The sequence below is a fragment of the Platalea leucorodia genome, assembly GCF_965183815.1.
Source record: "Platalea leucorodia genome assembly, chromosome: 4".
Lineage (NCBI taxonomy): Eukaryota > Metazoa > Chordata > Aves > Pelecaniformes > Threskiornithidae > Platalea > Platalea leucorodia.
In genome coordinates this window covers 15,287,504-15,302,773 of record NC_138826.1, presented here as the reverse complement: position 1 = coordinate 15,302,773, position 15,270 = coordinate 15,287,504, and the positions used below count along the sequence as shown (strand labels likewise).

At 62.0% G+C, this 15,270-nt stretch overlaps 3 protein-coding genes across 7 annotated transcripts in view; 2 read left to right on the top strand and 1 right to left on the bottom strand.

The window, feature by feature from the left end:
• The window catches only part of WBP1L (WW domain binding protein 1 like), a 63,542-nt gene extending 61,147 nt beyond the window's left edge, over positions 1–2,395 (top strand). Inside the window, exon 6 of one of the 3 annotated variants that reach the window (XR_014227928.1) lies at positions 2,285–2,395. The gene's annotated coding sequence lies outside the window, so the exon portion shown is untranslated. Of the gene's footprint in view, positions 1–238; positions 258–1,358; positions 1,445–2,284 lie in introns of those variants that run through there. The other 2 variants (XR_014227929.1, XR_014227930.1) reach the window with 2 other exon arrangements.
• Positions 2,334–14,971, top strand: BORCS7 (BLOC-1 related complex subunit 7). Of its 3 annotated transcripts, none has more exons than XM_082309565.1 (5): positions 2,334–2,615; positions 11,718–11,780; positions 12,247–12,290; positions 12,727–12,747; positions 13,194–14,971. In XM_082309565.1, exons 1-5 carry the CDS (start codon positions 2,436–2,438, stop codon positions 13,243–13,245), a joined length of 360 nt encoding a protein of 119 aa, XP_082165691.1. In that variant the 5' UTR covers positions 2,334–2,435; the 3' UTR covers positions 13,246–14,971. The 3 variants fall into 3 exon arrangements, with proteins under 3 accessions (XP_082165691.1, XP_082165692.1, XP_082165690.1); XM_082309566.1 differs by lacking the exon at positions 2,334–2,615 and adding an exon at positions 10,996–11,155; XM_082309564.1 differs by lacking the exon at positions 2,334–2,615 and adding an exon at positions 11,198–11,417.
• CYP17A1 (cytochrome P450 family 17 subfamily A member 1) lies at positions 6,157–9,724 on the bottom strand. The gene is made up of 8 exons (XM_082309282.1): positions 9,389–9,724; positions 8,741–8,879; positions 7,949–8,178; positions 7,634–7,720; positions 7,316–7,525; positions 6,880–7,049; positions 6,691–6,794; positions 6,157–6,452 (listed from the first exon to the last, which is right to left on the bottom strand). The coding sequence occupies exons 1-8, from the start codon at positions 9,716–9,718 to the stop codon at positions 6,184–6,186; spliced, it is 1,539 nt and encodes a 512-aa protein (XP_082165408.1). The 5' UTR covers positions 9,719–9,724; the 3' UTR covers positions 6,157–6,183.
• Positions 14,972–15,270: the final 299 nt, after the last annotated feature.

Below are 15,270 nucleotides of genomic sequence, written 5' to 3'. Positions count from 1 at the left end.
CCATGTGTATGTGTATCATTTTGTGAGTTAAGAACAAGATTTGTCTTTAGTTTGTGGTTTGGTTTGGTTTTGTTTAACTGGAGGTATGTAGTAGCACTGTGCTGGATACAGATGACAGAGCAAGACAAGTGGTGCTTATTTCAGTATTTTACCCACATGTTTGAGGAGAGCACTTTTACCTTACAAGGTTTAGGAGAATCTCACACCTTTGCCTGTCACAGCCTTTCTCTTCCATCAGAACAGCTGATGAAGATGGCTTCTCAGTTTGTGTCTTAGGGGGCTCTTAGGAATGAAGGACTTTGATTTGGATTCAGGAGACCTCGTTCCTGGATGCCTGGAGCATGAGTGGGAACGGAGAGGCTGTGCGTGCCCCAGAGCCGGGCTGGCTCGCTGTGCGCCACGGCCGCCTGGGGACTGGTCTCTTCCAGCTGTGCTCACCGACCACGTGTATCTTTCAAGAAGAGAATTAAAGATCCCCAGTGCCACCCCTAGGAATTCTGTACGTATTGGCACCTGGGTTTGTTCCTCGTGCCACAGAGGAACTTAAAGCACATCAGTCCTTACAGAGTGGGGTTTTACTGCTGTAAATCCTGGGGATGGCCCTGTGCCAGTGGGAGACCCTCTGCTGACATTTCTGTTGGCAGAAGACAAAAATCTCCATGTTTGCTTTCCTGCCATCCCACCAAGGCCAGGGGAACCCCCCACTTCTTCTCTGGACATAGAGATGAGTACCAGTAAGCTGAGCTGATGTTTCTAATCTTAAAAAGTCAAGAAGAAGCAGTGGTGTGCCTGTTTTTTTGACTCCTGGAGGTTTTTCAGGCTTTTAAAGACCATAAAGAAACAGACAGGGCACAAACCATGTCTCTTAAGCTCACGTGTGCCTGAGGAGGAGCAGGACTATCAGTGTGGCTCTCAGTACTTGAGGCTTTTAGACCTGGACCAGGGGCAGCTGGTGCAGGGAGGAGGAGTGGTGCAGGGCAGCTGAGCTCCTCAGAGACATCCCGCCTGGTGCCTCTTCAGGGCGAAAAACACGGGCAGGCAGAGGACTCCCAAAGCTCCAGCTTTGGAGCTTTAGAAAGGTGCTTGATCCTCACATGTATCCCTTTGTAGAAAGCCCACACAGCCCAAACAGAGCTCTTCTCCAAATGCACACTTCGGTGTAAAATGCTGGAGACGTGAGGACATGGGCAGGTGTGCATCTGTAACACCGGACCACCAAAACCCACCCATTTCCAGCTATAAGGGGCAAGTGTGGTATGGGAGTCGTGAATACGTCGTTTCAAAACTAAGTTGCAAACAGTGCAGCACAATTAAGAGCAAATTCGTGTCAATCCACTGTTTGGTGTTTTTCTTTACAGCGTGCTTTAAGTATTGATGCCAGTAATATTGGAGTCTATTTTTGCTGGAGTCCGTGGCAGCGCAGTGCTGCTCCCGGGGTGTGTTTTCGGCTCCGAGGGCAAGGACCCGGCGGGCATCCTGGCAAGCTTGGCGTGTGTCGCCTGGGGACAGGCGCTGCAGAGCACCGTGCGGTGGCTCGGCGAGAGGGTCCCCCGGGCACAACAGGGCTTCCTGGGACCGATGGGTACTGCAGCATCGCCTCGGTGTTCCCGAGGGAATCTTTGGCTCCGACGATGCAAACTCCCGCTCTGGGAACACCCGTGCAATTGTCCTGCAGCATATCGTCGCGTGTTTGTACAACCCAGTGGATGGGTGTTGGCTGAAGATGGAGGAGGAGGAGGGAATCATGTGTCTTGCTGCTTGCTGGCAGCCTGCTCTCAGAGCTCGTACCTGCCCAACTCGAGGCTTAGGAAAGCTGAGGCGCAGTTAAGCTTCTGTGTTACACGTAGTCATTGAAAACTTCCTGGGCCTGGGAACCTGAGCAAGCCTCAAGGACAGAAGCAGAATCAGCAGGCTCCGCTGAAAGCACGAGGCTGCGCCGCTGGGCAACGGGAGCTTTGGGCTCCCCGGGTGCCCCGTGCCGCCTGGGCCGTGCGTCAGCGGTGAGAGCCTGGGCCGGGCTCGCTTCCTGCCCCGCGCAGCCCCGGCTCCCACAGCCAGATCTCCTCTTCTCCTCCGCACGCCCCAGCCGGCCTCGTCCTGCCGTGACCCGCTCCCAGCGAGCTTGGCAGGGAGCCGGGGCATGGTCCCGCTCCGGTGAATAAACTCCCCTTGCCTCTCCCCGAAGCCTGCTGCCTCCTGGCCCTCCCTCACCCTCCCTGTGCAACACTTCCCCGGGAGGTTTTCCCCCCCCTTATTTTTTTTTTTTCTTCTTTTGTTTATACAGGAAAAGCCTGGACCAGGCTGGGAGGGGGGGCAGTCCGGCAGCCCCCTGTCTGGAGGCAAGCCCCACAGCCTGGGAACGCCAGGATGAGTTGCCTTTCTTCGTCAGAGCTGGTTTCCCCCCCTCCCTTGCAGCACAGATCTGTTTTTATCAGATGGGACTGGTGCCCGCACCGGGCGTCGCGGCGGTGGTGCAAATGCTGCAGTCTCTGTGCCGGGGGCGGTCACAGGCTGCCGGGTTGTTTCTTGATTTGTTTTCGGCCGGCGAACAGCTGTGTCCTGAGATTTGTGCTTACTCAGATCGCCTGGCACCGTGCCCGCCGCAGAGCCCACAGGTATTTTGAGCATTGCCCGCTCCTCCTGCGCCAGCCGCAGCTCTCCGGCACAACCCAGGGCCAGCCGGTGCCTGGTGCAAAGCGGGGCCCCTCGAACTCGGAGGGCTCCTGAGCTGAGCTCCTGAGTCAGCTGAGCGCTGTGGGGGTGGCTGTGCCCCCCCCCCCCCAAAACGAGTTGGTGCAATGGAAAGGCTTGGGCTTGCTTTGCCCGGTGCCCTTGGGTCCAGCGTCAGTGAGCTGCGCCTCTGCTTCATGGGGTACCCGGGGTACAGTGTGGGAACAGCTGTGAATGAAAAAGCTTCACCCTTTCCACCATCACTGATTCCTCTCTTGCAGACCCCCTCCGCCGCAGGGAGACAGAGCCGCTGGTTCCTAACCCCCCCAAGCTGCCCTTCAAGCCCTTTGGTGCTGCTCTCTCCTGTCCTGGTTCCCCCCGTGCCAAGACACTGAGCAGCCCCAGAGGGAGGGCAGGGACCCAACGAGGCCCAAGCCGTTACAGCCGCAGGATTATTTTGGCAGCAAAAGCCTGGGCATTCCCAGCGGCTGCCCGCGCTTGGCTGGCCGAAACCTCGTGGCAGATGCTGAGGTCCCGCCCTGGCTCTCCCGTGGGCATGGCCGCCTCATCCCCCCCGTTTTTGGGTCGCCGGGCTGCCCAGTGCCAGGTCTGAACGAAGCCAAAGGGCTTGTCCAGGGTGGTGGATTTGCACGTCTTGGGGACCCCAACTTCTGCAAGGGGCTCAGGGGGGCAGGAGGAGGGAGGGGGCTGCCGTGGGCCCGATCCGGCGCTGCCTCTCTGCCAGCAGCCCAGGTGAAGCTGGTGGGGTCAGGGGTTTGGGCGCAGCGGCACGGCCCTGGAGCAGCTGTGAGGACATAAATACCAGCCCGATGATTCAGCAGCGTTTCTGCCCGTTCCCAGAGCGGGGAGCAGCCATGCCGGCGGCTGTTTACCACCTCACAAGGTGCCGGGCAGCTGGTGCTGGGTACTGAACCCCCTGCGGCGGCATCTTCTCTCGGTCGGCCGGTTGGGAGGAGGCGGGCTGGGGCAGGGGGCAAGACGCCCCACGGCGGGGATGGGCTTGGCATGACAGGGTTTGCGGCATGTGGCTGGTCTCCAGTCCCAGGGACAGCACGTGCTGGCCCTGGCAAACGGGGATCCAAGCTGGAGCACGAGCTTTGTGCAAGGATCTGTGGCTGGAGGCGTTCTCCGGTTTAGAAACGTCCCCAGTCCCAAAGTCCCTGTTTCTGCCTCAAGGTGCGCGCTGGCCTTGAGCGCTTGCTGTGAGCGTACGCGCCTTGCTATGAGTGCCTTGGCAATGGCAACGTGTGTGCAAGGTGCCAGCCCCGTGCTCACTCTGGCAAGGAGAAAATCCCTTCCCTTACCAAGAGCCAACGCAGTGCCTTGGCAAAGGGGAACAGAGGTGCTGGAGGCCTCGGGCTGATGCTTCTGGAGGCATCAGGATGCTGTGGTTACTGGTCACTGCAGGAGACTGGAGAGGAGCCTCCCTGCCGGCACGTGCTGCCGGGGACAGGATCTGGACCAGGCAGGCATGAAGATGTGTCGTGTTTAGCCAGGTTTTCCCCAAACCTGCTCTGATCCCAGTCTCCTTTCACCCACCCGGCTTCAGCCTGTGCTGGCAGAGGTGGAGGGTTCAGAAACCCAGCGGCACCCCTGGTGTGATGGAAACAGGCAAGAGAGTGGGAAGGAGTGCGGGGCTCAGCCCTTACAAGCCACCAGAGGCTCCACGCAGCAGCAGCGGGGCTGGGCTCCTGCTGTGCTCCCCTCTGCCCTGCTCCTGGTGGGTCAGCTGCACAAATCACCCCAAGGATTGCCCCCGGGGCAGGTGTGTGCACCCCAATTCTTCCTCCAGCTCCTCCCTACCACCCCGAGCCCCCACGAGCATGGACTGGGAGGAGGGAAGATGCTCCCGGTGCTGTGCCGGGCTGCAAATGCGTTGCCTGCGTCGTCCCCGTGCTGTGCCACGGGCTGACGGGACCCATTTGGCATCAGATGCTGAGCGGTGAGGAGGCTGGGTGACAGCAAAGTGCTGGCGGTTCGAAAGAAAATGTACGCTTTGAGACACGGAGTAGAAAGATTAGTGGTGGGGAGGTTTTATGCCAGTTTTTCTGCCTGCCAGCAAGAGAGGGGGCAGGGGGAAATAGAAAAGGGGGAAAACGTGGGGGCATGCAGGGCTGGGGGTGTTGCGCTGCACGGGGCTTTCCCCTCCACTCGGCTGCTTTCCCTCCAGGTGCCCTGAGCCATAGTTGTGTTGCTATTTAGTTAAATATTAAGAGGTCAAGTAATAGAGAACCAGAAACCTAATTGCATGCTGCCCTCTGTGACACGGTGGTTTCCAGCAAAAGCAAACACGGCCCCTTGCCTTATGGGAAGGTTATGCTGCTCGAAGTGATGGCCATAATCCAGCCGGACAGTGAGTATCGGTGCTCGGGACGCCGTGCAGGCAGAAGATGCCACATCGCTGCACAACGAATGTCAGCAGCCCCGGCTCCGTGATGCCCGCGCACTGGGCCTGGGGGGCCGCAGCTGAGCTCGGCCCGCGGGGTCCGGGTGCCTCTGGGTGCTCCTCCGTGTCCCTGAGCAATGGGAGCCCCCGCTTTCGGCTGGGGCCGGGGCTGCCTGCACCTCCCCACGGCGGCTGGCACACGGGATGGGGACGGACAGCCCTGCAGCCCTACGAGGGCTCATGTCCTGTCTGGAAGGGGCTGCAAGTGTGCATACAAGCACATGTGTGCGTGCACATGTATGCATGTGTCAGCAGGCAGCAACGCATACCTGTGCTTTTGTGTGCATGCACACGCTTGTAAGCACACGTGTGTGCAGGCACCCGCGTGCATACGCCTGCACGTGCTGGCGGCAGTGTGTGCGCCTGCGTAGCGTGGGAGAGCAAGCTGGGTGGGCACTAAAACTGCAGGAACCCCCAAGCTGTTTCCTTCTTTTCCCCTGCAAGGAGCGGGCGGGCGTCCCACCGGCGGGGGCAGGCCGTCCTGGGACGGGGCAGGGGAAGGAAGGGCTGGGGGAGCTCTCCCTGCCCCAGGGTGGGCTCAGCTCCCAGCCCACGTCGTCTTTGTTCTCCCCCAGTGGGGAAACTGAGGCAGGGGCCAGCCAGGGTCACCCACCCGGGGTCACAGCCGCCGGGCACAGCCTGGGCATCCCTAACACCCAAACTGCCCACTGGTCACTTGTCCCCCCTTACCTGGCTGGGGTGGGCCCTTCTCACCCCACGTGGCCAGTCTCTGTGGCTCACGGTTGCCTCTGGATGGGCCCCCCACCCCACATCCCTGGGCGGGCGAAGGGGCTGTTCGTGCTAGCAGCCCCGCAGAAGGGCCGTGGCCTCCCAGCTCAGCCCAGTGCTCACACAAAGTTGTGGGGCTGCCATTCATCTCGGGCACCCTCCCACCTCCCCCTGCCCTCCATCGCCTGCCCAAAAAATAGCCGGAGCCATGCTGTGTTGGGAACAGCTTTATCTGAACAACCCGTGGGGCAGGCAGGGCATAGCCCCTATGGTCCCATCCCACCCCACCACTGCCTGGGATCCAGGGCTCGTCCCCATCAGGAGGCTGCTCGCCAGGCGTCCCGCAGCCTGGCCTTCACCCGAAACTTCTGCACCTGCAGCACAACGCCAAACTTGCCCTCCAGCGAGGGCAGGGGCTGGTCCTGGGGGCACTCGAGCGTGAACCTCTGCAGCACCCAGGCCAGGAAGAGGAAGAGCTCCATCTTGGCCAGGACCTCGCCCAGGCAGACGCGGATGCCGGCCCCGAAGGGCAGGTAGCTGGGCGAGGGCGAGTGGATGTGCTGGCCCCGTTCATCCAGGAAGCGGCCTGCAAGGGGACGGGGCACCGTTGGCGTCGGCAGGGATCGGTCCCTTCTGCCTGAGACCTGCCTGAGTTCATCACGTCTGTGACCCTCTGCAAGAGCAGAGATGGTGCGAATGCCCCAGCTGGAGGGGGAGCAAGACCTGACCTCCTACCACCAAGCCTCCCCCAGGCTCAGCCTCTCCTGCTGCGCCCACCCCACCATCCCCTGCCCCCCAGGGAGGGCAGGGAGCACCCAACCCACCAGGGTTGAACTCCTCGGGCTTGTCCCACTCCTTCTCGTCGTGGTGCACGGACCAGAGGTTGATGATGACCCTGGCACCCTTGGGGATGGAGTATTCCCCGATGCTGCAAGGCGAACGCAGAGTGAGATGGTCGCTGCCTCCCACCGCGGTCTCTGCCCGTGTCCTGGCTGCACCCCGGGGGGTCTCACCTGGTGTCGGCAAGGGACACGTGCGGGATGAGCAGGGGGGACACGGGACGGATGCGCAGCACTTCGCTGATGGTGGCCTCCAGGTAGGGCAGCAGCGGGCGGTCGCTGAGGTGGGGGTGACGCGCCAGGCCGATTTTCTGGTCCATCTCCTCCTGGATCTTCCTCTGGACCTGGGAGGGGAGCAAGGGCTGGGGTGGGAGCCTGGGAAGAGTCGTGCCCTGTGTGCGGGGGCTCCCCGTGGCAGCGGGGTGCACCCAGCATCACCAGCATGTCCTGGCAGGTTGTGCAGGGCAGAAGTAAAATGCTCACAGCCTGATCCTGCTTATTAGCAAAGCCTGATGTCTCTCTTGGCACCTGCCTTCCCCAAAGCCCCGCCACGATGTCCGTGGTGCCGGAGGGAGCCCAGGCCCCCCCCACCGTGGGGCACAGACCCTACCTCAGGGTAGTGGAGCAGGTAGAGCACAGCCCATTTGAGCACAGTCGTGGTGGTCTCCACGCCGGCCCCAAAGATGTCCCCCACCGTCATGAGGAGGTGGTCATCGGTCAGCTCCAGCCCTGGCGCCGGGGGGCTGCTCTTCTCGGCACTGAGCCTCACTTGCAGGAGGGCATCCATGAGGTCCCTCACGGCGTCCCCGCAGAAGGCTTCCTGCCGGGGGACACGCGTGAGCCAGGCTGTCCTGGGCACAGTCCCCTCCACCCCAGCTCCTGCACCCCGCAGCTCCCGAGCATTTCCCTGTCCTGGCCCTGTTGGCACCTTGTGTTCAGTGAACTTCTGCTGGAGCAGCTGATCCCGGACCTTGAGGCATCTCTTCAGCAGGGCCAGGTCCTTGTTGGGGAAGATCTGGGGGAGAAAAGCCCCATTACAGCGAGGGTCTCCAGCTCAGCCCAGCCTCTGCAGCCCCCCAGGCAGTCGCTCCGTGCCCACTGGCGTACTGGCTCTTGTGGGACATGGGGACAGGGAGCCTCCTAACCTTGGGGGGCTCAGGTAGCCCCCTCCTGCAGGATACATCCCAGCTCCTTCCCCTCATCCGAGGTGAGAGGAACAGGCAGTCCCTGTGTCCCTGCTCACCTGGAGCCATGGGAAGATGTCCACCAAGCTCTCCTTGGCCACAGTGTCCACAATACCCTGGCTGTACTCCAGCATGGCCTCGAACTCGGGGTCCCCACGCCGGTATGAGGAGTTGAAGCAGAGGGAGCAGACCACGTTGGTGACAGCCCGTGTGAGCTCGGGGGCCACGTCCAGGGCCGTATCCTGCGCAGCGCTGAGCGTCTCACACAGGGATGCGGCCTCCCGGCAGACTGGGGTGGAGGGGAGAGGCAGGTGAGGCGGTGATGGTGAAGCCGAGGGGGTGGAGGGGGCAGCTGGGGGCTGGGAGGAGGGGTCCCCCACTCCTTTGGGGTGTGCAGCCTGCAGAGAGCACCCCCCAGCCAGGGCTGAGCCCCGAGGGGCTGGGATAGGCAGAAGGGACGATGCTGGATGCTGGGGAGGAGCAGAGAGAATGGAGATGTGCAGGGAAGTCTCTGGGTACGGCTTGATGCTCCTCCTGGGTGGAGCGGGGAGCCTGGGGGGCCGGGAGCTGACTCTGTGCCTCAGTTTCCCCAGCTGTGAGCAAGGGGAGCTGAAGCTCGGGGTGGAAAATGCACGGGGAGAGGTGTTGGTAAAGTACTGGGGATGGAGAGAGAGGGACTGAGCCGCCGCTAGGCAAACAGGGGGGGATGCTGGGGGGTTTGGGCTGAATCAATGAGTCTCCCTTTGGTTCCCAGGGGATCAGGGGACAGAGGAAGGAAAAGTCCAGCCGGATCAAGCACGAAAGGAAGACAGAGCTGGGAGGGAGCCCGGGGGTCACTGGGGGGCACTTACTGATCCTCTCGAGTGCGAGCGAGCCTTCCCCGAACATGGAGAGGGCGGCGTGCACCAGCTTGCGCTGGAACTTCCAGAGGGGGCCGTAGCTGGCGAAGGCGATGTCCTTGCCCCCCCGGGACAGCAGGTCCGTGGTCACCTGTGGGACAGGCAGCCCCGGGGTCATCCCGCTGCAGGGCAGCCCCGCGGGGGCCATGTGTTGGAGAGGGGCGATGCTGGGGGGGTGGATGGTCATCTGAGCCCGGGGGCTGGTGGTTAACACTGGCAGGCAAAGCCAGGGCCACGATCTTTGCTTTTCCCCGCTCCGAGGACTGATGAAGAGGTCTGGGGACAGATGCCAGGGTTAGGGGCTGGAGTGCCCAGGAAACCTAGAGGGTGCAGGGAGCCTGGTGGTACTTGACCCCACATCCCCAAGCCCCAAGATGCAGACAGCCCCGAGGAAGAACGAGCACCCTTGGGACAGAGGATGTGCAGCATTCGCGCTGGGGAACAGGGCAGAGAGGGGCTGCCCCTGCCATTGCCTTGCTGCGGGCAGGATGGGGAGAGAAGACAGACCCTGTCGGGTGCCAGCACCTTTCTTTGGAGCATCCCCTGCCTCACCCCACGCTGCAGCAGGAGGGGGTCCCCCAAAACCTGCTGCTGACTTACGGTGCGAGGCCGTCCAGCAAAAGCCTTCCCCTTCTTCAGCAGCACCTCCCTGGCGTGCCGGTAGCTGTTGACCACCACCACGTAGTGGGAGCCCATCCAGAGGGCGTAGAGGCTGCCGTAGCGGCCCTGCAGGCGCCAGAGCCGCAGGTGGAGCTGGGGGTGCCCGGCCAGCTGCAGCAGGCTCCCCACCAGCGGCAGGGACGGCAGGCTCCGCGGGCGCCCTGAACCTGTCCCTGTCCCTGTCCCTGTCCCCGTGGCAGCTCGCCGGCACACCAGCCCCCAGGCGCAGAGCAGGGCCAGGGCCAGCAGCAGGGTGGCCAGCAGCGGCATGGCGGGGCCGGCTGCAGGGCTGCGGCAGCGCAGGGAGCCTTTATACAGGCTGCGGGGTCATCGCCTTGACCCCAAGGAGGGCTTGCCTCCTTATCGGGGGACGGGGAGGGGGGGAACTGGGCGCTGGCCCATGGCCAGCTCTGCAGCTGGGCACCCAGCAAGGGGCAAGGGCAGCGGGACCATGGCCGCACTGGGTGGCCGTGGGGGAGCCGCATCCAGTGGGCTGCAGGCCAGGGGATGCCCAGGGCTGGATCTGTCCTTGGGGCTCTGTCCCCGAGACCCTGCAGTGGGTGAGGGGTGCAGGGATGGCTGAGCCTTCAGGGTCTCCTCTCGGTGCCATGAGCACAGCTGGGGACTGGTGGGGCACTGGGGTCCGTCCCCAGCCCAGGAGCCCCTCGACATGCCCAGGCAGGGATGGGCAGCACAGGGCTGGGGGCACTGGTCAGCACTGGGCAAGCACTGGGGAGTGCTGAGAAGCCCTGGTCAGTGCTGGGCAAGCACTGGTCAGCACTGGTGAGCACTGGGCAAGCACTGGGCAGCACTGGGCAAGCACTGGTGAGCACTGGGCAGCGCCGGACAGCACTGGTCAGCCCTGGGCAGCACTGTACAAGCACTGGTCAGCACTAGTGAGCACTGGGCAGCCCTGGACAGCACTGGGCAGCCCTGGGCAGTACTGGGCAAACACTGGTCAGCGCTGAGAAGCCCTGGTCAGACCTCATCAGCCCTGGTCAGCACTGGGTCATGCTGGTCAGCACTGGGCAGCTCTGGTCAGCACTGGGCAGCTCCGGGCAGCACTGGTCAGCCCTGGTGAGCACTGGACAAGCACTGGTGAGCACTGGTGAGCACTGGTCAGCCCTGGGCAGCACTGGTCAGCCCTGGTGAGCACTGGGCAAGCACTGGTGAGCACTGGTGAGCACTGGGCAGCCCCAGAAAGCACTGGGCAGTACTGGGCAAGCACTGGTCAGCGCTGAGAAGCCCTGGTCAGCGCTGAGAAGCCCTGGTCAGCACTGGGTCGTGCTGGTCAGCACTGGTCAGCGCTGGGCAGCGCTGGGCAGCCCCGGGCAGCACCGGTCAGTGCTGGGCAGCCTCGGGGTGTCCGTGCCCGGGGTGATGCCCGAGCCTGAGGCGTCCTGGGGGAGGCCACGGCGGGACAAGGGCCCCGAGGGGGCCGGCCCCGGGCAGAGGCGGCCGCCCCGCGGACAGACCCCCCCGCCCTGCGCCTTCCCGACTCTTCTGGCCCCCGGCGCTCGCCGTAGCGGCGCCCGGCGGGGCGAAGCGGGGCGCGGGCCGGGTAAGATGGCGGCGGGGGGCGCGGCGGACGCCCAGGCGCGCTTCGGGCACTCGGTGAAGGGGCTCCTGACCGAGAAGGTGACGAGCTGCGGCACCGACGTGATCGCCCTCACCAAGCAGGTGCTGAAGGGCTCCCGCAGCGCCGAGGTGAGCGGCGGGCGCCGCCGGACGGCCGACTACAGGGCCCGGCATGCAGCGCGGCCGCCAGGCCTGCGGGGAGGAGCCGGGGACGGCGGGCGATCTGGCCCGGCCCGGCCCGGCCCGTCCGCCCCCTCAGGGCAGTGCTTGTCGGGGCCGTCGTCCAGGCGGGGCGGCGTGGCCGGGGAGCTGCGGCCCGACCGGGCCCCGCCGGCGGCTGAGCGGGGGCACCGGGAGCGGCCGGCCGGCGCGGGGCATGCTGGGGGCTGTGGTCGGTGGCGGGCGCGGGGCATGCTGGGGGCTGTAGTCCGGGGGGGGGGCATCCCTGGGGCTGGGGACGGGGACAGCTGCCTTTACCCCGCGGCATCCCACCGGAGTGACAGACCGGAGCGATGCCTCAGGCTCTGCGGGGTGGGCACGGCACCGCCATGCGCCCTGCAAGCCTGGCGCTGCGTCAGCCGGGCCCCCGGGCTGTCGGCCCTGTGCGCGGGACCGCCGAGCAGCCCTCACGGGCGTCCCGGCAGACGCTGAGCTGCTGCCTCTCGGTCTGGTCTGTGCATTTGTCTTTTAGCTCCTGGGTCAAGCTGCTAGAAACATGGTGATGCAAGAAGATGCCATCCTGCACTCAGAAGATGTAAGCTGCGTTTCTCTGCTAGAGCGATAGTGTTTCTAGTGGGCAGGAGGAGTGGTGGGTTATAAGAACGGGGGTGCAGACATGTTACTGGAGCCCTGAAATGAGTGACATGAGTACAGGCAGCAGGGCTGGTGGCCAGAGTAATCTCCTGCTTCTGCAAACCCATGTGTGCTGCTGGCCTTCCAGCGTCCTGCGGCGCAAGCCAGCCCGTAAGCTGTGCCATCTCGACCAGAAAGCATGAGGGATTGTAGCTTGAAACAAAGCATTTAGTGTCTGTGCCTCTTGCTGGGAAAGAAGAGGGGAGCGTGCCAGCACTGACAGATACCGGCGGGGGTGTTTCGGAGGCAGCGCAGTGGTACAGTGATGGCCGTGCTGGAGGAACTCCCCAGGGCATTGGGACAGCTTGCCCTGTGATTCCGCTGAGCTGCTCCCATCAGACATTCATTCTTTGTCTTGTTCTCCACAGAGTTTAAGGAAAATGGCCATAATAACCACTCATCTACAGTACCAGTAAGTAGGGGACACCACGTTCTCTGTGGGGAGCTGAGTGGATCCCTTGATCCCTTTCCCTTCTTCTTAAAGACTTTGCATGGAGCCCACTCAGGCCAATCCCTCTTGCCTGGCTCCTCAAAGATGGGCAGACCCTGGAGCTGGGATCTTTCAGCCCTCTCCAGCTCCACTGGTATGGCACAGGCTGTTTTGGGGTGGGAGCTGAGATTTTTGCCTCCTGCTTGCCATGCACCACATCTCCTGTGAGACTGTGATGCATCCAGGGCCAAGGGGGAGAAGCTAGTGCCACTGCTGTCCTCTCAGGATGTAATCTGGAAACACACCAGGGTTTTGGCCTCCTGAGCCCTTGATCAAATCCCTTTTCTTCAACATAACATGAACCTTGTTGCTGAGATTTTGTTTTTCTAATGCTCTTTTTCTCTCCTTTTTCATCCAGGCAGGAAGCAATTCAGAAGAAGTGAGTACCCAGCTGAAGGCAGGCCAGGAGGACCTGGTGGGAAGGGAAAAGTGATGGAGTAGGGGGCGGAAAACAGCTAAAAGGTTTTTGCAGCTGCCTTTGAAGCAGATGCTGGCCCAGCAGGATAGTGTTTCTGTACTGTGAAGAGATGAGAATTTGGGTGAAGGGATGATTTACACCAAAACTTCCATTTGTTTCATGAAGGTGATAGAGCCCGTGAGGTCATTTGTGATAGCAGATGAGGGTGGAGTAGAACAGAGCTGTCTGCTTACGGGTGCACAAAATGAGGTTTGCCTTGTGGGGACATGGAGGTGGGTTGGGGAACCCCAGGGTTTATCTTTTCTGTAGTGTCAGTGCTAGAGCTGTTCTGGTCCCGTGGGTGCAGGCTGCACAGCGCAGTCTGGGGAGCAGATCTCACTGTGAACCGCTTCTTCCTTGGTCCCCAGCGTTGAGCAGTCATCAAACCTACAGGACCAGCTGAGTCACTTGCTGAAATGAAGCGTAGCCGAAGGCGCGAGGACATCTCGACTGGCCCTGAGGGCAACCAAGCATCCTTTGCCCTCCGGACCCCGGGATTCAGATCTATGTCTGGATGGTGGTGGATGTCAGCTGGAATATGTGCGGAGTTTGTGTTTCTGAGCATGCAGGCCCCTCTCACGTGCCCCCATCTGTGTCTCTGCTCCAGAATGCTTGCCTGCTCACCTGCACCTAACTGAAACAAACTTAGCTGAAACTTTACTCCCCATAACAATTCCTCTGTCCGCTTACTTCCCGTGTAGCATGAGGTGCTCAGCCCACGCAAGCGCTGCAGGCACCCGTGTCATTCAGCTAATGATCACTGGCCGTGTGCTTGAGATGGTTTGCCAGCCCAGCACATGGCAGGTGATACTCCTGCTGGCCAAAGTCATGTCTTTCGTGGCCACACAATGACTTTCCTTCCCATCTCTAACCTCTGCTCAGTTAGGAGCTGTCTCCTGTGAAATGACGGAAGGGTGCTGGTCGTGCCTGCCTGGGGCCAGCAGTCATAGAGCCAGGGGTTTCATACAAAGTTGTGTCTACTCCCTTCCCAGCCCCGCAAGAAATGCATAAAATAGAGATGTGGGTTTTAAATACAGGTGCCTGCAGTTTGATACTGGTCTGTATTTAGACACAGAGGTGGCACAGAGTGCGATTTATTTAGAGCATGTTATCGGTGGGAGCTGTAAGTGCCTGGGTGGGTGAGAGAGGTGCTTCAGCGCGGACCGAGGTGCCAGTCCCAGGCCAGAATTTCTGAAAGCGGGAATCTGGGCGCTTGCCTCTGTCACTGGTCCAGCTGGACACGGTTTGGCCAGCATCATGCTCGGAGGTTATCTTATTTTCCACTCTGCCAGAGTTTGGAACATCATCCCCTTGCCAGCCCATCTGCACTGCCTTCGGCCTTCAACTGCATTCCTCTTCCTGGGCTGCTGCTCCAGCTCTTGAAGCAGCCTTGGCTGTGGTGTGTGTTCATATCTGATTGGGAAGGTATCCAAAGGCCTGGCCGGGACGCAGGCAGGAGACCATCACGAGCCGGTGTGCCCAGTTCTGCACTGCTCTGTGTTGGAGGGCTAGTGACTGGGCTCCTGTGCCCTTCCCAGGGAGTGAGACTGGGCCCAGGCTATAAATATTGTGTCTTGTTTTTGGTAAGTCACTTATCTGGAGCACTTGGAGCACACGGGAAGCACTTGTTCGCCCGAGTGTGCTTTTCATCGGCTGATACGACAAGGCAAGCTGAGAGCAGGCGTCGGCCTGCCACATTCCTATTGGAGCTGGGCAGCAAAGTGCTGCAGAGGTTTGGCAGAGCCTTCTGGGCTGGATTTCACCATCCCCTCCGGTGCCACTGCCTGTTTGGGCTTCACCTGGTGGCACCCCATCTCCTGCATCCCCATGAAGGTGCCATCATTGGCCCAGGGGGGTTCCAATCCCTGGCCTTGCAGCTGCGCTTGGGGAACGAGGGTTTTTCCTGAGCTGCTGGAGGAGATGCGACTCACTTGCTGGGAATAAAAGCTGCCCTAACCACCACCAAACTGCAGCAGAGTCTGTGCTGGGGGAGCCTGTTTGGGACGGTGGGTCTCTGCCCCCCCAGTATCTCCCATCACGCTTCAGCTCTGGGGGCTCCTTTGCAGACATGGTGTGTCCTTGCTGCAGGTGGCTCGTCCCCTCCGCCAGGTCCTGTCCTCTGCAGGGGCCGGAGCAGCCCCGGGGCGTTAAACTCGGGTCTCCCTGCGTTTGGGGTGAGCAGGGACAGGGCTGCGCCATGGGGGCGCAGAGCTATTGGGGAGTGGGAGGCAGCAGAGTGGGTCTTCGGGGGTGTCTACGGGCAGGGGCCGTGGGTGCTGGCATGGGCCGTGCCTGGGGAGGCTGCGTGGCTGGCTGCCCAGGGTCTGGGCCAGGCGGGAACCGGTGTCGGGGTGGAAGCCAGGCCCGGGCGGCGCAGGGTGCCGGGGCGGCGCAGGGTGCCGGGGCGGAGCATGGCCCGGGCAGGACAGAGTCTGGCCAAGCGCT